We start from the raw sequence: 21,916 nt of genomic DNA, 5'->3' as shown, positions 1-21,916 counted from the left end.
CAAAGTCTTAGCCGTTCCGTCCAAGTGAGTGGTCTAAAAGAGGGCTCAAAGAGGCCACCTCTGTTAAGAGTGAACAGCCCTCCTTCAACCAAGAATGAGGGATACGAGAGCACCTGTCTCCTCTTTAGAATGTAGCCCACCACTGTTTACAAAAGATGACTCTGAGGAAGACTCTGAGGATAGAGATAAAAACCCCTTCAGGTGGCCTGAACAACTCACAGAGAGCTACCCCCTGTCTCTAAGAGTGCTAACAACCAGATGACTGTAAATAATATAAATGCTTCTATTCCCCTCCAGTCAATTAGAACTGAAGAAGCTTCTGGATAAGAAGTGAAATGTTTTCAAAGAAATAACCCGAGAAAATCTAGATGCCTTTCAGGGAAAAAGCACATTTTAGACAACTTTCTGAATACTGAGTCTATATTCCAAAGCAATTCCCCCCAGCTTAGGGTAATTGGTGAATTTGGTGGGTGCGCCTTCAATTCCCTTATCTGGGTCATTTATGAAGATGGTGAAGAACACTGGATCTAAGACAGAATCTTGAGGTTCCCAAGTGCATATGTCAACTACAGGTTGATGTAGTTCTATTGAGAACTGCACTGTCACTGGTCATCCAACTGCAAATCCCTCTGATGGTGGTACTATGCCATATTGTTCTATCTTACCAAACAGATGGCTACACTCTACTTTACCAAATGCCTTTCTGGAGTCTAAGTATACCATATCCTTAGCATTTCCTTACTCCACTGATTTTGTCAATCAAAGAAAGCAATCAGGTTTGTTTGGATGACCTATCCTATTTTTGGAGTATAAGATGCACCTTCCCCCCCTAAAAGAGGGTGAAAATTTGAGTGCATCTTATACACCAAATGCAGACCTGCCCACCCACCCACACTTTGGCCTCTGCCTCCCAGCAATTTACCTGCTTGCAGCAAACACAGAAAATGGGGCTTGCAAAGGCGGCAATTGGGAAACCGAGGCAAATTGCTGGGAGGCAGAGGCAGATTTTTTTTTCTTTTAATCAGGCTAAACTGAAACAGGCTGTTTGCTCTTTGCTGCAAGGTGGTAAGTCAATAACTATAAATGCCTACAGAATGTTCAAATGTTATTAGACCTATTTTTTAAAGACTGCTTTATTATTGTTCTAGGCAACTTAAAATGAAGAAGCTTTATAAAATAAATGCTTGATCTGAAGTGGCCCAGTGCTATTGTATCTTCTTTTAAATAGCAGAGAATAATGTATACTTCCACATCAATTTTACCAGCATCTGTACAAGTATAGTCTGAAATGTAACACCACAAACAGTCTATATCTTCTGTACTGTTTGCTGTTTGCTGCAAGGAGGCAAATTGCTGGGAGGCAGAGGCAGATTCTCCCCCCTTTTTTTTCTCCTCCCCAAAAGCTAGGTACATCTTATACTTTGGAGTGTCTTATGCTCCAAAAAATTATGGTCCTTTCAACAAACCCATGGTGGCTTCCAATATTCATCTTGTTCATTTCTATGTGCTCTTGTAGAAATCTGTTGCTTGTTAACTTTTTCCTGGATTTTCCCACTTAGTGATGTCAAGATAATTGGTCTGTAATTTCTTGAATCCATTTTTTTAAAAAAAAAAAAATGGAACCCTATCAGCTCTTTTCCAATCTCTGGTGGGTCCCCTGTCCTCCAGGAGCAATAAGAGACAACTTCCACTCCTTGCCCATTTCATTTCTATTATTAAGAATTAAATCTACCATAGCTCAACCTACTTCTCTCTGCCACTTTTGGGGATGGCAAAGTTGTAAGCCAGGGATGGGATACATGATCACAGAAGTGTTTCAATCATCCTTGAATTATCTGTTTCCTGACTTGACCTAACGACACACATAGCAGGAAGGGAAGGAGATGGAGTAGTGTTGCTGGAGTAGGAAGGGCTGAGAGGAGACCCTTCTTCTGAAAACATCAGTGTCCCATCTCACCCCCTGCCTTTCTTCTCTCTTCCCAGGGAGATGGCTCAGCTCACACAGTGGCTTTGGAGACAGGAATACTGGCTACCTTCAGGGTTCACCTGGGAGGACATGCAGAAGACAGAGGACATCCGCTATCCCCATCCCCATCACCTCCTGCTCTGCTTCCCCATTGCTCTCCTGCTGGTCGCCCTCCGGTTCTTCTTCGAAAGGCAAGCTATTGCCTTGACTTCTTTCAGTCAAAACCAAGGAGTAGTGGAAGGAAAAGACAACACCCCCCCCCGCACCTATTTGTAGAGACCTTTCCTTCCCTCCCCACACAAATGCTTGAAACAGTGGAATGTACCTTTTAGAATCCATTTTGGAGGAACTGAATTTGTAAGGTTGACAAATATGAGAGGAAGGGAAGTTGAACATGGCATTATTATGCCTGACATTGCTTTGTTGTTTGCATTAGCTTCCTGTTCTGACCTAGGCTTTCTCAGCAGTACGAAGCCGAGTCCTTGTCTCTATAAACCCATTTTATTTAATGTACAGTTAATTCCTCTCCAGGAAAGTCTTTCCTCTCCCGCGGTCTTTCAAGATAGTTCCCAATTACCAAGCTTTATCAGGCTTGGAGAGTGGCCAGGCCGATATCTTTCAGATGCTGCAATACTTGACAAGAATTCAGGAATGGACTAATTGTCTCCTGCAACCTCCAGTCCCCTTTTGCTCCTCTTTTATTCCCTATGGGAGGGGCCATTCACTGTCCACCTGTGGCCTTACGCAATATTCCAATTGTGGTCTTACTAAGGCTTTGTAAGGTGGATTTTTTGGCTTTGGCCGCATACTGTTGGCTCATGTTTAAGTGATTGTGCACTAGGATTCCAAAACCCCTCTCACATTTACCGGCATTAAGCCACATTTCACCTAGCCTGTACCTAGAAATGAGGTTTTCCTTGCCCAAGTGTAGACCCTTACTTTTAGCCAGTTTTCATTTGCCTGACTGAAGCTGTTGCTTTTTCCAGGAAAATTGCCATCCCTTTGGGCAAAAAACTAGGTTTGCAAGAAAAGGTGAGGTGGAAACCTCCTCAAAACCCCATCCTGGAAGCTTTTTATACAAAGCAGAGGAAAAATCCCCAAAAGGTGAGTTCCTTCTACACAGATTTGCACACAAATACCACCCATTTCACTCTCACAGGGACAATGGGCAGTTTACAGATCAAAGGATAAACATCATTCAGAAATAAAATATGTCAATATAATTGGAGCCTAATACAAACAATGATAGAGGAAGGTAAAAATGAAAAGCTGAGTTGAGTGGCCTTCAGGTGTTAATCACTCTCAGGTTTACATGCCACACTGCAAGCCCCATACAATTTGGCAGAAGCAAGTCTTCACGTTTTTCTGTAAGGCCAGGAGTGTGGAGGCCTAGCACTCTGTCTCCCACCCCTCCTGTATCTCTGATGTGTATCCATAGCACAGAGAAATTGAGGAAAAATTAAAAACTGTCGCCTGTTGCATTCCCCAGCAATGTGGTTTTGGGACTTGGCTGTGCAGCTTTTCTCACGTGGTTCTGTGTCCTACCTTCCAGGAAGAAGTCAGAGGTTTAGCCAAGCAGTGCGACTGCCAACCGAGGCAGGTAGAGAGGTGGTTCCGATACCGGCTGAATCAGGACCGGCACAATGTGACCAAAAAATTCTGTGAAGCCAGGTGAGTGGAAACTCTTGGAGAAGGGCAATCCCTGTGCACTCCATGTGGACCAGAGCATCTCTTAGTGCCCAACAGGATCTTTGTCCCTGCTGATTTTACAAGAAGATTCCAAATGATTTAAGAAGGGTGTTTGTGTTGGATGTCTAGTAGGAATATGCCTGTTTGAAGAGTCTTTATCAATTGATCAAGGATGCTTCTCCCAAAGCTTCTATACTTAAAGTAGGTTTCTAAGCTTGAAGAAAGTTCACTGGGAAAAGGAAAGTCTTTGAAATCAATTCAAATTCAAAATCAAACCCTGAGTAGTTGGATTCTGTCAGAAAAGTTTGGAGCATAGGGAAGAAGAGACCGGCTGAGTCATCAGTTGGGATGGGGCAATGGGAGAAGATGGCAAGGAAGTGAATGGCAGTAGGTACAGCGTGGAACTACTTAATTCATTATTTACATCAGCCTACATGCAAAAGAAAAAAGAATACCTCAACCTACCAAAAGTAGAAGCATAAAAACAGACTGTCCAAATAGGTAAGAAATACCTCTCTACCCTAGATGAGTTCAAATCACCAGAACCAGATGGTTTACATCCCAGAATTCTGAAGGATCTAGCAGATCTGATCTCAGAATCACTGAACTATATCTTTAAAGATCCTGGAGTATTGGGGAACTACTACAGGACTGGAAAAGAGTTCCCATCTTTAAATGGGATCCAGGAATGGATCCAGGAAATTACAGACCAATCAGCTTGCCATCAATACCTGTGAATGCCATCAATACCTGGCCTTTCAGCTCCAGCGGTCCTTGGAGGAAGCCAGTTATCTCGATCCATTCCAGTCAGGCTTCAGACCTGGCTGCAGCACAGAAACCGCTTTGGTTGCGTTGACCGATGATCTCTGGAGAGCCAGGGATGGAGGCCATGCCTCCATCCTGGTGCTCCTTGACCTCTCGGCGGCTTTCGATACCATCGACCATGGTATCCTTCTGCGACGACTGTGGGAGGTGGGGGTGGGAGGCGCTGTTTTACAGTGGTTCTCCTCTTACCTCTCGGACAGGTCGCAGTCGGTGTTAGTCGGGGGGCAGAGATCGACCCTAGGCCCCTAACGTATGGGGTGCCGCAGGGTTCGATCCTGTCCCCCCTTCTTTTTAACATCTACATGAAACCGCTGGGTGAGATCATTCGACGGCACGGGATAAAATACCACCAGTATGCGGATGATACACAGTTGTATCTGTCCGCCCCGTGCCAACTCAACGAAGAGATGGATGTGATGAGCCAGGGTCTTGAGGCTGTTAAAGACTGGATGGGGGTCAACAAGCTTGTGCTCAAGCCAGAAAAGACCGAGTGGCTGCTGTGTTTCCCTCCCGCAAATTGGCCAAGTGTTCCATCTCTCAGGCTGGGGGGTCAAATTGTACGCCCCTCAGATAGGGTTCGCAACTTGGGAGTCCTCCTGGACCCACAGCTGACTTTCGAACATCATTTGTCAGCTGTGACCAGGGGGGCATTTGCCCAGGTTTGCCTGGTGCACCAGTTGCGTCCCTACCTGAACCGGGAGGCCCTCACAACAGTCACTCGTGCCCTTGTGACCTCTAGGCTGGAATACTGCAATGTGCTCTACATGGGGCTGCCCTTGAAGAGCATTCGGCGACTTCAGCTGGTCCAGAATGCGGCCGCGCGAGCGATCGTGGGTGCACCTCGGTTCACCCACGTAACACCTATCCTCCGCAAGCTGCACTGGCTGCCTGTTGATCTCTGGGTGCGATTCAAGGTGCTACTTATCGCCTACAAAGCCCTTCATGGTATTGGACCTGGGTACTTGAGAGACCGCCTACTGCCAATTACCTCCACTAGACCGATACGATCGCATAGATTAGGCCTCCTCCGAATTCCATCATCTAGCCAGTGTAGACTGGCAACTACCCAGAGGAGAGCCTTCTCGGTGGCTGCTCTGACCCTCTGGAACGAACTCCCCGTGGAGATTCGGACCCTCACCACCCTCCAGTCCTTCCGCGCCGCCCTAAAGATCTGGCTGTCCTGGCTGGCCTGGGGTTAAGACTCTAACCCCACTCGAATTGTGTGGCTGTTGTGTTTTTTTTTTAATATGTTGTATTGTCTGTATGTTGGAAATTGTTTGTCCTTCCCCCCCCCTTTTTTTTTTGAACTGTGAGCCGCCCTGAGTCCCCCCAGGGAAAAGGGCGGCATACAAATAAAGGGAAAATGAAAAATGAAAATGAAAAGATCCTGGAAAAGATTATCGAGCAACAAATCATCAACACCTAGATGCAAGCAAAGTTATAACTACATTCCAAAACATATTATTGCATTCTTTGATAAAATGATAAAATTAGTGGACCAGCAAAATGCTGTGGGCATAGTATGCTAGGATATCTCAGTAAAGCATTTGACAAAGTAGACCACAACCTACTACTTGATAAGAGAGGAAAATGTGGAATAGAGATTATCATCATCATTTGGATTCATAACTGACAGATACACTACAATCAACATTTAGTCCTCAATGGAACTACATCAGAGGGAAGTAAGCAGTTGGGTAACCCACTTTCTTGGGTCCAGTACTCTTTGACATTGTCATCAATGATTTAGATGAGGGAATAGCAACAGCCCTTGGACTTATATACCGCTTCATAGTGCTTTTTACAGCCCTCTCTAAGCAGTTCACAGAGTCAGCTTATTTCTCCCAACAATCTGGGTCCTCATTTTACCCACCTCGGATGGACGGAAGGCTGGGTCAACCTTGAGCCTGATGAGATTTGAACTGCCGAACTGCAGCTAGCAGTAAGCTGAAGTAGCCTGCAGTGCTGCACTCTAACCACTGTGCCACCTGGGCTCCTTGGAATAAATGGGGAACACATCAAATTTGCAGATGACAATAAGCTAGTGGGAATAGTCAACACTTTAGAAAATAGGCTCAAAATCCAGAAGGATCTTGAGAGACTTGAACACCAGGACTATCCCCCCCTCTCCAAAAAAAAGGCAAGACAAACCTTTCTTTTTTCCTTTTCCTTCACCATTTTCCCACTATTTTCATTTTCATTTTATATTTTGATACGTTTGTTAAAATTATATTTTAAAAGAAGGAGGGCATTTGTGGGATGCAAAGGAAAGCATTCCCCTTCTGCATCTTACAATACTGGTAGCAATGCATTGACTCTGGGTTTTACAGATTAGATTTATTTATTTGTTTGTTTATTTATTTGTCAAATATGTACAAGATAACAAGTGTAGATATGAACATAAACACAAAGGAAGTAAACACAAATAAATGAGGACAGTAAGACAAGAATGGTAGGCAGATTGGTGCGCTTATGCACGCCCCCTTTATGGACCTCTTAGGAATGGGGTGAGGTCCAAGGTAGAGATTGAAGCTGTGAGGAGTCAAGGCTGTAACAACAGAGTCAGGTAGATCATTCCAGGCATTGACCACTCTTGCCGAAGTTGTCTTTTCTGCAATCACGTTTGAAGAGGTTGACCTTCAGTTTGTATCAATTGTTTGCCCGTGTATTATTGTGGTTGAAGCAGAAGAAGTTGTTGACAGGCAAAATGTTGTAGCAGACAACATCCAGATTGTCCAAGCCCAACATTTCAAGCCTGGTGGTATAAGGAATTCTATTGTGATAGAGGAGTGGGGGACTTTTCTTGTGAAATATTTCTGAACCTGCTCAATCATGTTAATGTCTGATATGATAGATTGAAAGATCTTACTATATATATATATATATATATAAAATTAGTGTCACAACCCCTGGTAAGCCCCAATTATGGGAGGAAGCTAACTGCTTCCAACATCTGTCAATCGGCTCGTCACAAGAGTCCATCACGACAGAAACCCAATATTTTTACTGTTGCCTTTTTGTTATATTTGTGTTTTTATTTGTGTTGATAAATAAATAAAGGGAGACTAGTATAGATCTATTTCAAGCTATTTAGCTCTCATCAGCTAGCCATACCCTTACTGGGATTTGAACCTGGGCTATATGGCATACTAGGCACACTAGGCAGAGATCTTAGCCATTAGGCCAGCTAGTGTGCCTAGTATGCCATATAGCCCAGGTTCAAATCCCAGTAAGGGTATGGCTAGCTGATGAGAGCTAAATAGCTTGAAATAGATCTATACTAGTCTCCCTTTATTTATTTATCAGCACAAATAAAAAAACACAAATATAACAAAGGCAACAGTAAAAATATTGGGTTTCTGTCTTGATGGACTCTTGTGACGAGCCGATTGACAGATGATGGAAGCAGTTAGCTTCCTCCCATAATTGGGGCTTACCAGAGGTTGTAAAAATCTAATATCTAGATCTAGATCTAGATCTAGATCTACCTATCTACCTATCTACCTATCTACCTATCTACCTATCTACCTATCTACCTATCTACCTATCTACCTATCTACCTATCTACCTATCTACCTATCTACCTATCTACCTATCTACCTACCTACCTACCTACCTACCTACCTACCTACCTACCTACCTACCTATCTACCTATCTACCTATCTACCTATCTACCTATCTACCTATCTATAGATATAGATATAGATATAGATATAGATATAGATATAGATATAGATATAGATATAGATATAGATATAGATATAGATATAGATATAGATATAGATATAGATATAGATATAGATATAGATATAGATATAGATATAGATATAGATATAGATATAGATATAGATATAGATATAGATATATGTTTATTTTTTCATTTTTCATTTCCATACACTCACATGTATACACCATACAGTATTAAACAATAATTGCATCAATTCCTCTTGTCAACAATGCCCCAGAAAATAAAAGCCCAATATACCTCTTCCATATTTTTTTTCATTTTATTTGACATTTATAGGCCGCCCTTTTCCCTAAGGGGACTCAGGGCGGCTTACAATTTGTAGGAAGGGAGTGCAAGACAAAACACAAAAAGAAAATGTGGAGTATAATAAAATAAAACAATAAAACACAACATTCATTCAGCATTTGGGTGGGGCGAGATTAGGGTCTTATCCCCAGGCCTGACGGGATAGCCAGATCTTGAGGGATGTGCGGAAGGTCTGGACGGTGGTGAGGGTACGAATCTCCACGGGGAGATCATTCCAAAGCGTCGGAGCTGCAACTGAGAAGGCTCTCCTCCGCGTAGTCGCCAGTCGCCACTGACTGGCGGATGGAATTCAGAGGAGGCCTACTCTATGTGATCTGATGGGATGAAGGGAGGTAATTGGCAGAAGGCGGTCTCTCAAATAGTCAGATCCACTACCATGGAGGGCTTTATGAATGGTAAGTAGCACCTTGAAGTGCACCCGGAGATCAACAGGTAGCCAGCGCAGCTCACGGAGGATTGGTGTTATGTGGGCGAACCGTGGTGCACCCACGATCACTCGCGCGGCCGCATTCTGGACTAGCTGAAGTCGCCGGATGCTCTTCAAGGGCAGCCCCATGTAGAGCACATTGCAGTATTCCAGCCTAGATATCACAAGGGCTCGAGTGACTGTTGTGAGGGCCTCCCGAGTCAGGTAGGGCCGCAACTGGCGTACCAGGCGAACCTGGGCAAATGCCCCCCTGGTCACAGCTGACAAATGATGGTCAAAAGTCAGCTGTGGGTCCAGGAGGATTCCCAAGTTGCGGACCCTATCTGAGGGGTGTAAATTTTGACCCCCCAGCCTGAGTGATGGAATGCTGGCCAAATTGTTGGGAGGGAAGCACAACAGCCACTTGGTCTTGTCTGGGTTGAGTACCAGTTTGTTAGCTCTCATCCAGTTCTTAACGGCCTCAAGGCCCCGGTTCATCACGTCCACCGCTTTATTGAGTTGGCACGGGGCGGACAGATACAACTGTGTGTCGTCCGCGTATTGATGGTATTTTATCCCGTGCCTCCGAATGATCTCGCCCAGTGGTTTCATGTATATGTTAAATAGTAGGGGGGATAAGACCAAGCCCTGCGGCACCCCAAAGGTAAGGGGCCTCGGGGACGATCTCTGCCGCCCTACCAACACTGACTGCAACCTGTCCGAGAGGTAGGAGGAGAACCACTGCAAAACAGTGCCTCCCACTCCCACCTCCCGCAGTCGTCGCAGAAGGATACCATGGTCGATGGTATCGAAAGCCGCTGAGAGGTCAAGGAGAACCAGGATGGACGCATGGCCTCCATCTCTGGCTCTCCAGAGATCATCGGTCAATGCGACCAAAGCGGTTTCTGTGCTGTAACCAGGCCTGAAGCCGGACTGGAAGGGGTCAAGGTAACTAGCTTCCTCCAAGGTACGCTGAAGCTGGAAGGCCACCACCTTCTCAACAACCTTCCCAACGAAGGGAAGGTTGGAGACTGGACAGTAGTTATTAAGAACGGCTGGATCCAAGGATGGTTTCTTCAGGAGGGGTCTCACCACCGCCGCTTTAAGTGCAGCGGGGAAGTGCCCCTCCCGAAGGGAGGCGGTAACGACCGCATGGATCCAGCCTCGTGTCACCTCACTGCTGTTGGCAACCAGCCAGGAGGGACACGGGTCCAGTATACAGGTGGAGGCACTCACAGCTCGCATAGCCTTGTCCACATCCCCAGAGGCAACATCCTGAAACTCAACCCAGAGATGGTCTGCCAAGTTATCCCCCTGTGTCTCGGCTGGATCTGCAGGGGTGGAGTCCAAGTCCGACCGAAACCGAGCCACTTTGTCCGCCAAGAACTGGACATACTCCTCAGCCTTACCCTGTAAGGGGTCCCCTGCCTCCCTCCTGTTTAGGAGGGAGCGGGTTATCCTAAACAGGGCGGCTGGGCGGGACTCGGCGGACGCAACCAAGGTGGCAATATGTGTTCTTTTAGTTGTCCTTAATGCCCTGATATATTCCTTGGTGCATGCTGTCAAAAGTGCTCGGTTTGATTCTCCATACACCTCTTTCTTCCACCACCCTCCAACTTTCTATCTTCCATCCTTCTTCTTTCCTACTCCTACTCCCCTTGGTGTATTTCCAGTATATGTTAATGTACTTGGCTTATCCTATTTTTAAAGAAAAATTAAAGAAAAACAGTATACATGTGAAGTCACATTGGATTGAGATCAGACACATCGTGTCTAGCCTAATATATGTCCCTCCCGACCCCCACCCAACCCCCCTGACCCCCACCTCCGACCCCCCCCCGACTTCCCAGAACACGTACACGGTATAGATTTTTAACAAACACAGTCTAAAATCTAATATTTCTGAACCTGCTCAATCATGTTAATGTCTGATATGATAGATTGAAAGATCTTTATAGAAATGGCTTGTTCGCTTATTATGGGAAAGCAAAAAGCTGTGATTTGATGTTAACTCCTTCTTCTACTGCAACAGAGAGAGTTGAAAGTCAATGCTTTTTTCTCTTTTCCTTACTTCTCTCTCTCCTTTCTCCTACTATCTCACTGCATTTTATATTACTTTATAGCCTAATTGCTTCAGAAGTGAGGGCTGTTGGAGCAGTCTCAATCCTCTGTCAGCTCGACTTTATATTCCCTTCTAGCACTAGAAGCTCTGGAGCCCCCATCCTGTTGTCCAATTCTACCCTGATGCTTTTTTTTCTGGTTGTTTTCCAGCTTCAGAGCCGTGTATTCCATCATTTTCTTCTTTATGGCATTGGCCATCCTTTACGATGTGAGTGACAACTTTCCCTACTTCTGTTGATCATTGTCAAAAAAGAAACAAACTGGTCATATGTAATGCAGGTATTGGACTTCTCTGCCTCCCACCTCCTAACATTTAATGATAATGTCAGCGTTCCAAGTATCATGTAGAATTAAATCAGAATCAAAGGCAAAACGATCCTTAAAGTTCCAATTTAATAAAGCAGACATTTTAGGCACATCTGTGTTAATCCTAATACTGGAAATGACATCAGAATTCCACCCGGTTAAAAGTTCATGATTTTGTCCCCACACCCATAATCCATCACATGGTCCAATCTTCTTCTTCTTCCATGCTGGCATCCACACCCAGCTTCTTCCAGTCAGGTGTACTGGTGCGGAGACAGAGTATGACCTTGGCTTCTAATAAAGAATGAAAACAATACATTCCACAATCTCACTCCTGTCTATTCCCCCCTCCCATCAACTATACAAAAGAAACAGCATAATGAAATAAGAGAAAGTGTGGCAGGCCAAAATTCTAAAAGGAATATAATTGCAGGCCTGACAGATACATTTCTGATTAGCAAAAAGGGTCCCTTTTTTAGCCCTTTCCAATATCTTAATGACTACAGTTGCTTTGTGGTCTCCTTTCCCTTCCATCGTCCCCTTCATGTCAGATCTAAAGATCTAAAGAAGTGTTGGTGGGCTGGTATGATGTCATTCCTAATGAACGGTGCCTTCTTGCAGAAACCCTGGTTCTGGGATGTCCGCGAATGTTTGGAGGGGTACCCACAGCAGGTAAGGCATTGGTTGACATGTGAATGAATATTTCAGTGGAAAAATATCATATGAGGCCAAGTGTAAGAAAATCACCAACATGTCCTGGGCAAAATCATTGGACTTTTCCGACTTTCTTGACAAATTTATTATCCAAAGGATGGAGGAGGGAACTAGAGTTATAGCTATTTTGGATTTTGCTCACATTTGCAAACCAGTCGCAAAGATGAGTTGATTTCACCCCTGAATTTGATATCAGAACCTGGGAAAACCCTGGAAAAGATATTCAAGCAGCAGATTTGTGAACATATGGAAATGAGTAAATTGGTTATGAGAAGACAGCATGTGTTTGTTAAAGACAGATTATGCCAAACAAACCATATTACCTTCTTTGATCAAATGACTAAATCAGTGGACTAAATCAGTTGGTTCCACTCCAGGACCAGATGGCGAGAGGGTCAGGGCCCTGGTCGCAGGCTGTTGTTGCTAAATGCCAGGTCTGTGGTTCACAAGGCTCCCCTCATCCAGGACCTAATATTAGACGAGGGGGCAGACCTGGCATGTATTACTGAAACCTGGCTGGGCCTGGAGGGAGGAGTCCCCCTCACTGAAATGTGCCCACAAGGATTTCAGGTGCTTCATCAGCCGCGACCCCAGAGAAAGGGGTGGGGGAGTGGCTATCATCATCCTAGAGTCATTAGTTCCTCCTAGGATCCTTGCTCCGGAGCTTGTCAGGTGTGAGTCCTTGTTGGTGAAGTTGGACCTTGAGGGTCAAGTGGGTTTGTTGTTAACGTAGCTTCCTCCCAACAGCATTGCAACAGCCCTCCCCTCGCTCCTCGAGTCAGTAGCTGAGCTGGTGGTAGAGTTCCCCAGACTTATGGTGCTGGGGGATTTCAACTTGCCTTCGCTCGGTGAACACTCTGACTGGGCACAGGAGTTCATGGCTTCCATGACAGCCATGGACTTGACCCAAGTAATCTGAGGTTCGACTCATTCATTCGACTTGGAGCAGTGGAGATGTGATCTAGATTTGAGGGGTATTAAGATCTTGCCCTTGTCATGGTCTGATCACTTCCTACTGAGGCTTGACTTTCGGAAACCAATCCCCCACTGTAGGGAGGAGGAACCAATTTGGTGGTTCCACCCCAGGCTGGACCCTATGGGATTTCAGACGGCGCTTGGAGAAATAACTGACGCCCTCATCCACAGGAGTCCGGTGGAGTCCTTAGTCGCTGCTTGGAATATAGCGGTGGCAGGGGCTCTAAACCGGATTGCGCCTTTGCGGCCTCTCCGAGATAGCGGATCCAGGAGGGCCCCTTGGTTCACTGAGGAACTCCGGGAGATGAAGCACCAAAAGAGATGCCTAGAGCGCCGCTGGAGGGCCAGTAACTCTGAATCAGACCGAGCACTGATGAGAGCCTATATCAGGACCTATCTCGTGGCAATACGGGTGGCGAAATGTTCGCACTTTGCCACTCTTATTGCATCCGCTAAATCGCGCCCAGCCACCTTGTTTAGAATAACCCGCTCCCTCTTGGAAGGCAGGGATGCGGGCGACCCTTTACAGGGTAGAGCTGAGGAATTTGTTCAGTTTCTAGCGGATAAAGTCGCTCAGATTCGGACAGATCTGGACTCCAATTGCACGGTACCAGCCGAGGTACCGGGGGAACATCTTGAGCGGATTTTATAGAACGAGTTTCAACTTGTTGCTCCTGAGGAAGTGGACAAGGCCATGGGAGCGATGAGTGCCTCCATCTGTATACTGGACCCGTGCCCCTCCTGGCTGGTTTCGACCATCAGGGAGGTGACATGTGGCTGGATCCAGACGATAGTTAACACCTCTCTCCGGGAGGGATCCTTCCCACTCCTTCTAAAGGATGTGGTGGTGAGACCCCTCCTGAAGAAATCTTCTCTGGACCCAGCCATTTTGAGTAACTATCGTCCAGTCTCCAACCTCCCCTTTGTAGGGAAGGTTGTTGAGAAAGTGGTGGCCTTTCAACTCTGGCGGTCCTTGGATGAAACCAATTATCTAGATTCCTTTCAGTCTGGTTTCAGGCCTGGTTATAGCACGGAAACTGCTTTGGTCACGCTGATCAATGATTTCCTCTATCCTAGTGCTCCTTGACCTCTCAGCGGCCTTCGATACCATCGACCGTGGTATCCTTCTGTGACAGTTGCGGGAGGTGGGAGGCACCGTTCTTCGGTGGTTCTCCTCCTACATCTTGGACAGGTCGCAGTTGGTGTTGGTCAGAGGGCAGAGGTCGACCCCTAGCCCCTCAATTATGGGGTGCCACAGGGTTCGGTCCTGTCCCCCCTCCTATTTAACATCTACATGAAGCCGCTGGGTGAGATCATACACCGGCACGGGATTAAATACCATCAATATGCGGACGATACACAATTGTATCTGTCTGCCCCGTGCCAACTCAGTAAAGTGGTAGAAGTGATGTGCCAGTGCCTGGAGACTGTCAGGGTCTGGATGGGAACGAACAAGCTTGCATTCAATCCAAGACTGAGTGGCTATTGATGCTCCTTCCCAAGGATGGTCCAGCCATTCCATCTCTTAGCCTGGGGGGTGAAATTATATGCCCCTCACAGAGGGATCACAATTTGGGAGTCCTCCTGGATCCACAGCTGACTTTAGAACAGCATTTGTTGGCTGTGACCAGGGGGGCCTTTGCCCAGGTTCGCCTGGTGCACCAATTGCGACCCTATCTGGACCGGGAGGCCCTTTGGATAGTCACTCACACCCTCGTCACCTCAAGACTGGATTACTGTAACACGCTCTACATGGGGCTGCCCTTGAAGCGTGTTTGAAGACTTCAGTTAGTCCAGAATGCAACCGTGCGAGCAATTGTGGGTGCACCTAGGTACACCCACGTTACACCTATCCTCTGCGAGCTGCACTGGCTTCCCATTGGTCTCCGAACACGCTTCAAAGTGCTAGTCGTTACTTTTAAAGCCCTACATGGCATCGAACCTGGCTACCTGAAAGACTGCCTCCTGCCATTTACCTCCCACAGACCGATTAGATCACATAGATTAGGCCTCCTCCGGATTCCATCGGCCGGCCAATGTCGGCTGGCGACTCCCCCGGAGGAGGGCCTTCTCTGTAGCTGCTCTGGCCCTCTGGAATGATCTCCCCATTGAGATCCGGACCCTTACTACCCTCCCAGCCTTCCGTAAAGCGACGAAGACCTGGCTGTTCCGGCAGGCCTGGGGCTGTTGAATTGTCCAGCCCCATTCTAAGTTGTGAATGTTGTTGTATTTTAAACTGTTGTTTTATTTTTTTTATATCCCTCTTCCCTTTTTATTGTAAGCTGCCCTGAGTCTTCCAAGAGTGGGTGGCATACAAAACTAATAAATAATAATAATAAATAGTGGACAAAGGAAATGCTGTGGATATAGTATACTTAGACTCCAGCAAGGCATTTGATAAAGTAGCCCAGAACCTCCTTCTTGGTAAGGTAGAACAATGTGGGATAGACAGCATCACCATCCAATGGATTTGCAGTTGGTTGATCAATCACACTCAGCAAGTGGTCCTCAATGGAACAATGTCTACATCCTAATGCAGCAACCCTTTAATACAGTTCCCCATGTTGTGGTGACCCCCAACCATACAATTATTTTACGTTTTCCATATTTTTTTGAAAAGATGTGTTTTCCGATGGTCTTAGGTGACCCCTGTGAAAGGGTCATTCAACCCCCAAAGAGGTCCCGACCCACAGGTTGAGAACCTCTGGTCTAGATAGAAACATGCAGTGGGAGTACCTCAAAATATTGTCTTGGTCCCAGTGCTCTTCAACTACTTCAGAAACAACCTAGATGAAGAGATGGAAGGGATGCTCAAGGATGCTTTTCCCAAAGGTGGGGAGGGTTGCTAACATTTGGAATACCATGTCTGATTCTGGTTACCATGATGCCAAAAAGATGCTGAGGCCCTAAAAAAAGTGAGAGCAGAGCAACAAAGATGATATGGTGAGTCCAGAGGATAAATTGCATGATGAATGACTAATGGAACTACTGGATGTATGTTTAGGCTAATGAAGAGAAGACTGATGGGACATTTGTTAACTGTCTATGAGGACTAGAAGGACCATCACGGGGTAGATTTATTCTCTACAGAACCTGAGGGCAGGACAAAGAGAAATGGGCCTGGATAGCTCCTTCTCAGGCATGGAATATTAAGAGAAGCCCCAAGCACATGAGGACTCTCTAGGATAGCATTTCCCAAACTTGACAACTTTAAGACATGTGGACTTCAACTCCTAGAATTCTCCATCCAGCATGAACACAACACTGGGATATTGTCTTTGGAAGCTGACAATTGGGACTACATGACACCATTTGTCCATTTATGCATTGCAGCCTACCCAGGCGAGCCTTTTGGGCTACTACCTCATGCAGAACTCCTACTATTGGTCCCTGGTCATTACAGTGTCTTTTGACGTCAAACAGAAGGTGAGTGAGCCCTGGCAGAAGAGATGTGGTCCTGCTGGTTAGGAAACCCCATTCAGATTCCAGAAGGAAATGTGTGTCTTCCTTTTGGTGCACGACCAGCATTTATGCTTTTCAGTCAATTTATGTGGCAGCCTGTCTGGCCAACACAGATCAGGTAGTTCATTTGAAAACTCCACAATCCATCAGATAAAGAGAAGTGAAACAAAACAAAGCAAGGGAGCTAGTTTGGTGCATCTTAAGGTGCAAAATTATATACTACAAAAATTGTGGGCATGACCTTTAAGGGCTCATAGGGCAGTGTTGGCTAATCTTTTCAGTGGACCAAAATGGCACAGTGTGCAAATGTGTCCATGCATGCATGCCACAAAACGATAGGGCAGCTGCCTGGTGTGCATGCACGCATGAGCACACCAAGAAGATAATCTTGCAGTTTCCAGTGCACGAATGTGCACTGACCAGCTGGTCTTCCTGCACACATGATATGCCAGAAACCAGAAGACCAGGTGGCCATTGTGCATGCACGCCAGTGGTGGGTTTCAAAATGTTTTAGAACCTCTTCTGTAGGTGTGGCCTGCTTTGTGGGAGTGGCTTGCCAGCCAAGGGACAGGGTGCGAGTGGCCAATTTGTAAAATGTTGCTTAGCAGCCAAAATGTTGGCTCAGAAACTCTGGCATTTTAAGCACACAAGTCTTAAAGCTGTCCAGTTCCATGAACTTTGCACCGCTAACCCTTTAGGAAAAAAAAACCATGGGTGTTCAAACTTGACAGCTTTAAGACTTGTGGACTTCAACTCCCAGAATTCCTCCTCCAGTCATGTTGTATCAGGAAGTCTGGCATTGAAGTGTGCGAGTCTTAATGCTGTCAAGTTACAAGACCTTTGCACCCCTAACCCTTTAGAAAAAACCCCAGCGGTGTTCAAACTTGACAGCTTTAAGACTTGTGGACTTCAACTCCCAGAATTCCTCCTCTCGCTCTTCATCTCGATGATGTGTGAATGGGCAGGGGGAGGGAGCTGGAACCAGTTCTAAACGGCATGGTAGATTTGTGGAACCTCTTCTATAGAAGAGGTTAGAACTGGCAGGAACCCACCCCTGATGCGCACGCCAGAAACTGCAATATCATCTTTCCACCTCATGCATGCGTACCAGCCAGCTGCTATTTCTGTTTCCAATGTTCCACACACGTGAAAACTACCTGGCTGGTGCGCCAGAACCCAGAAGAGCAACAACGTGCAACAGCTTGAGAATGATGGCTCTGCATGCAACTTCCAGCATGTGTGCGATTGGTTCACCATCACGGTCATAGGGCAACAGTTTTTGAAGCAATGTACCTCATGTGGGCTAACATATGAAATGCACCCAAAATCTGTCATTGATGAAGTTGTGCTTTCTTCAGGGCTCCTGGCTGCTGCTGCACTGCTGTGCTGATAAATGAGATTATATGCTCTTCAATTTCAATTTTCTGTGACAGTTTCCCAGCCAGTCTCAGAATCCCTTGCTACCTTCCTCCACCCAGCAGCAGCCAGATACCTGTTTGCTGGGAAGGGGAAGGGGGAAAGGAAGAGAAAGGAAAAGGAAAGAAGGAAGGAAGGAGGGAGGAGGGAAGAAAAGAAAGAAAGACAGGAAGAAAGAAAGCAGGACAGAAGACGGAGTATTTTCAATACTCTTCACAAGTTTCCCAAAGGTAAGGAAATATCTCTGAAACAATGACTCAACAAAGCACAGTTGTCTATTTCCGCTCAAAACCCCTTCCCCATAACTGGACATATGACCCCTCCCCCGGAGGAGCTACAAAATCAATAGCTCAGTGGTCTCCTTTTCCTGCAGGACATTAATATGATGATTATCCACCATGTGGTTGCCGTCCTCCTCACTAGCTTCTCCTATGGCGTCAATTTCATCCGTATCGGTTCATTTGTCATGTTCCTACACGATGCTTCCGATGTTCTGCTGTATGTAAGTTAACGCTCAAGAACACTCTTCCTCTACCCTAAAAATTTTTACAAAGAATATTCTTCTCCTTCCTCTCTTTTTGGAAAAAAAAACCACCCCAAAACAAAACCCTCATTTATGTTTTTGGAAAGAGGAAATCAATCTTGGAAAGAATTTATACCAGTCTTCTCTTGCCTGCGGTTTACCAGATGTGCTGGGATCAGATAAATAATTGATGCTGTAAGTCCCAATCTGGAAGGCTTCTTTGAAGGTCGAGAAAATACAAAAAGAAAATAGTAACTCAGAGAAAGAAACAGCATGGAAAAAATGGGGCTGAAATTGTTTCAAATTTTAGATATCCAGTTTGGAGTTTGAAAGCATGATTGTTCCGTATTCAACACAGAATGTTTGGCAATGAGCTAACCCTCACTTGCGGAAGACTAAGATCTTCCCAGACTTGCAAGCTGCTCTGCATCCAGATTTCTCTTCAGCATTTTCATATTCTGCAAACTACAATTCCCAGGATCTCACTGGGAGACAGAATACAGGAGCTGCAGCAGCTTAAACCCACAGAAATTTGCCATCATACTACGAAATCGAGTGTTCTCACAACAGGAGCCTCAGCCACTCAACAATTTCTTCCCCATAGATGCTTTTTCAAGAAGCAACTGGAGTTTCTGTTTTTTCGTTGAAGATGTTTCGCCTCTCATCCAAGAAGCTTCTTCAGCTGTGACTGGATGGAGGGGAATGGAAGGATTTACACTGCTTGCTGGCAGCTGATCATTTCCATCCTTTTAGTGAATCGTTAAGCCCACCTGAAGGTTTCTCTCTGCCCTCAGTATCACCTGAATGATGTGAATGAGTATAGAGCAGTGGTGGGATTCAAATAATGTAACAACTGGTTCTCTTCCCTAATGGCTGGGTAGGCGTTGCCATGGTGGGCGTGGCCAGGGGGTGTGACAGGTAGCACTTGGCCTCCTGCACCACCACCCTCCGGGAGCAAAAACAGGCTGCATGGGGAAGCGCTGTCACCCCCACATGCCATTTTGGGCCTAATAGGCCTCTGCAGCCTCCTGGGAGCCAAAACAGGGTGCATGGAGACCTCTGGAAGGGGCAGGAAAGGAAGGGGAGGGGCTAGTCAGCATATTAACAACCAGTTCGCCTGAACTGGCCCAAACTGGCTGTATCCCACTCACCACTGGTGTGGAGCCTCCTTGCCTGCAGCCAAATGGCACAACCTCCAAGTGGCCTCAACAACTCACTAAAAGGATGCAAATGACAAGCTGTCTGCAAGGAGTATAAATCTTTCCATTCCCCACCGTCCAGTCAGAGATAAAGAAGCTTCTTGGATGAGAAGCGAAACATCCTCATAGAAAACCTAGGAAGTCCAGTTGCCTCTTGAAAAAGCACCTTTGAGACAACCGGGACCTGAATGACTGAGAATCTCCATAAACATCAACAACAATTTCTGCTTCTTTTTCTCTTTTTCCTCAGAGTGCAAAGACGTTTAACTACCTGAAATGGCAGAAAACCTGCGACACACTCTTTGTCCTTTTCGCCCTGGTGTTCCTCTTTACTCGTGGCATCTTTTTCCCTTACAAGTACGTTTTGAGAATGCATGGAGAAAGGGCAGGAATTTGACAGCACAATTGCAGTGGCATCTCTCTCTTTTTTGACGTTTCCCCTCACGTCTTTTTTATATTGTGATGACCAGAACTGGATGAAAAATACGGAGGAGATAACCATTTTCCTCTTTCTTTTTCCATCCCCTCTCTCTCCTCCTCAAGGATTCTCTACAACATGTATTACTATTTGGCGGAGCTCCACCAGCCTTATTTTGGCTACTACTTCTTCAACGCCCTCCTGATGCTCCTGTATCTTCTCTATGTTTTCTGGTCCTGCCTGATCCTCCTCATGATTTATAGGTTCCTGATCCATGGCAAGGTAAGGGCAGAAACTGGGCAGAAACTGGGCACTCAGTACTCAAGAAGGTGGGAACCATAGGCACATATTGGGGAGACAAGGAGAAGGCCGCCAATTACTCTAGTTGAACCCTGCTCCAATTTCATTTTCATTCCGTGTTGAGTCTGATGCAAGATTCCTTGGTCCTGCTGATACTCACTCTTGTCTCTCATTTCCCCCAGTTTGAATTGTAGATTACAAGCTCTGCAGGGCGCTTGAACATCGGCCCCATCTAACAAAATGACATTCAATGTAGAGAAAAGTAAAGTATTACACGTAGGCAAGAAAAACCAAGAGGGCACATACAGACTGGGTGAAATCAGGCTTAATAGCGGTAGTAACCATGGGACGGATCTTGGAGTCTTGGTGAACAACCAGTTAAATATCAGTGTGCAGCAGCAGCAGCCAAAAAAGCCAGTTCTCTATTTCTCTGTTGTAGTTGGGAAACGATGTGCGGAGCGATTCGGAGAGCAGCGAGGAGGAAGGCGTGGATGAAGCGGACCAGAAGGCAGAACAAAAGCAAAAACAAAACAGCACCATTGTCAAGGAATTGCGCAGCAGGTGTCCAAATGAAGCCATAGACACGAATACGAACTTGTAGTTTTGCATAAATAAATATGTTTGGGATTAGTATCTACAGCAGATGGGACTGAAACAGAGAGGTGGGGGCTATTTTCCAAGTTCACCTGAAGGCCAGACAAGGAAGGATGGATGGAAACTGACCAAGGAGAGAGATTCAACCTAGAAAGAAGGAGAAATTTCCTGACAGTGAGATCAATCAACCCATGGAATGGAAGTTTGTTTTTGGAAGCTTCATCACTGGAGGCTTTCGAGAAGAGATTGGACTGCCATCTGTCAGAAATGGTGTAGAGTCTGGACCAGATGCCCTATGACCTATGAAGTCCCTTTTGACTGTTATTCTAATTCTACTTCTATTCTATTTTCCATTTCTATTTCTTATTTCTATTCCTATTATTCCTATCTCTATTCTGTTGTCAGGCAACATTGTGAGGTAAATCAAACAACACGCAGCCCTCACAGAAGATAAAGGCGGGAAAAAGGGGAAACTCCCCCTTTATACCCACAGCAACCAATCATAGCACAGATTGCCTCATGCAGGAGCCAGAACTCTCTGCAATGGAGCTGCGTGCATGTGGGTGCTTGCCAGCCATTTGCATGAACCACCCCCTCTTCTTCTCCCACACCTGTCTGCAAAGCCAGAAACATTGGGGAACTCTGCCCTAGAATATAAAATGAGAACGAACTGCCTCCTCCTAGCACTGATGAGGTCACCTAGTTTGGTCATGAAATGTCTGCCAGAGAACAAGCAAATTGTTTGGGTCCCATAGATCTCTCTTGGGAGGCTACCATTCTGGTGGGAGGGGGAGGCTTGGGGAAATTCTTTTGCTTGGGGTTTTCCTTTGTTCCTTTCCTGGCTTCAGTGTAGTTTTGGGGAATTGGGAGTGGGGGGGGGAAGAATGGGCCTCTGGAGAAATGAGATCATGGCACCCGGGAACTGCCTCTTATCACCTTCTCCGCCT

General features: G+C 45.9%; 1 protein-coding gene across 1 annotated transcript; it reads left to right on the top strand.

The window, feature by feature from the left end:
* The first annotated feature begins 1,631 nt into the window (after positions 1 to 1,631).
* Positions 1,632 to 21,560, top strand: LOC148049930 (ceramide synthase 4-like). The gene is made up of 10 exons (XM_087703397.1): positions 1,632 to 2,157; positions 2,953 to 3,070; positions 3,519 to 3,637; positions 11,213 to 11,270; positions 11,990 to 12,040; positions 16,391 to 16,483; positions 18,309 to 18,437; positions 19,908 to 20,014; positions 20,201 to 20,357; positions 20,815 to 21,560. Exons 1-10 carry the CDS (start codon positions 1,988 to 1,990, stop codon positions 20,974 to 20,976), a joined length of 1,164 nt encoding a protein of 387 aa, XP_087559523.1. The 5' UTR covers positions 1,632 to 1,987; the 3' UTR covers positions 20,977 to 21,560.
* The last annotated feature ends 356 nt before the right edge of the window (positions 21,561 to 21,916 follow it).

This window comes from Thamnophis sirtalis, unplaced genomic scaffold (genome assembly GCF_051295495.1).
Source record: "Thamnophis sirtalis isolate CommonGarterSnake01/CBP01778 unplaced genomic scaffold, rThaSir2_p1.2 scaffold_1, whole genome shotgun sequence".
NCBI classification, from domain to species: Eukaryota; Metazoa; Chordata; class Lepidosauria; order Squamata; family Natricidae; genus Thamnophis; species Thamnophis sirtalis.
The sequence above is the reverse complement of the archived record's forward strand: the minus strand, read 5'-3'. Positions and strand labels throughout refer to the sequence as shown.

Coding starts and splice junctions, on each gene's coding strand:
- LOC148049930 (XM_087703397.1), top strand. CDS start 1,988: ATGGCTCAGCTCACACAGTGGCTTTGGAGACAGGAATACTGGCTACCT. Junction 2,158..2,952: donor CTCCGGTTCTTCTTCGAAAG/GCAAGCTATTGC, acceptor TGCTTTTTCCAG/GAAAATTGCCATCCCTTTGG. Junction 3,071..3,518: donor AGAGGAAAAATCCCCAAAAG/GTGAGTTCCTTC, acceptor CCTACCTTCCAG/GAAGAAGTCAGAGGTTTAGC.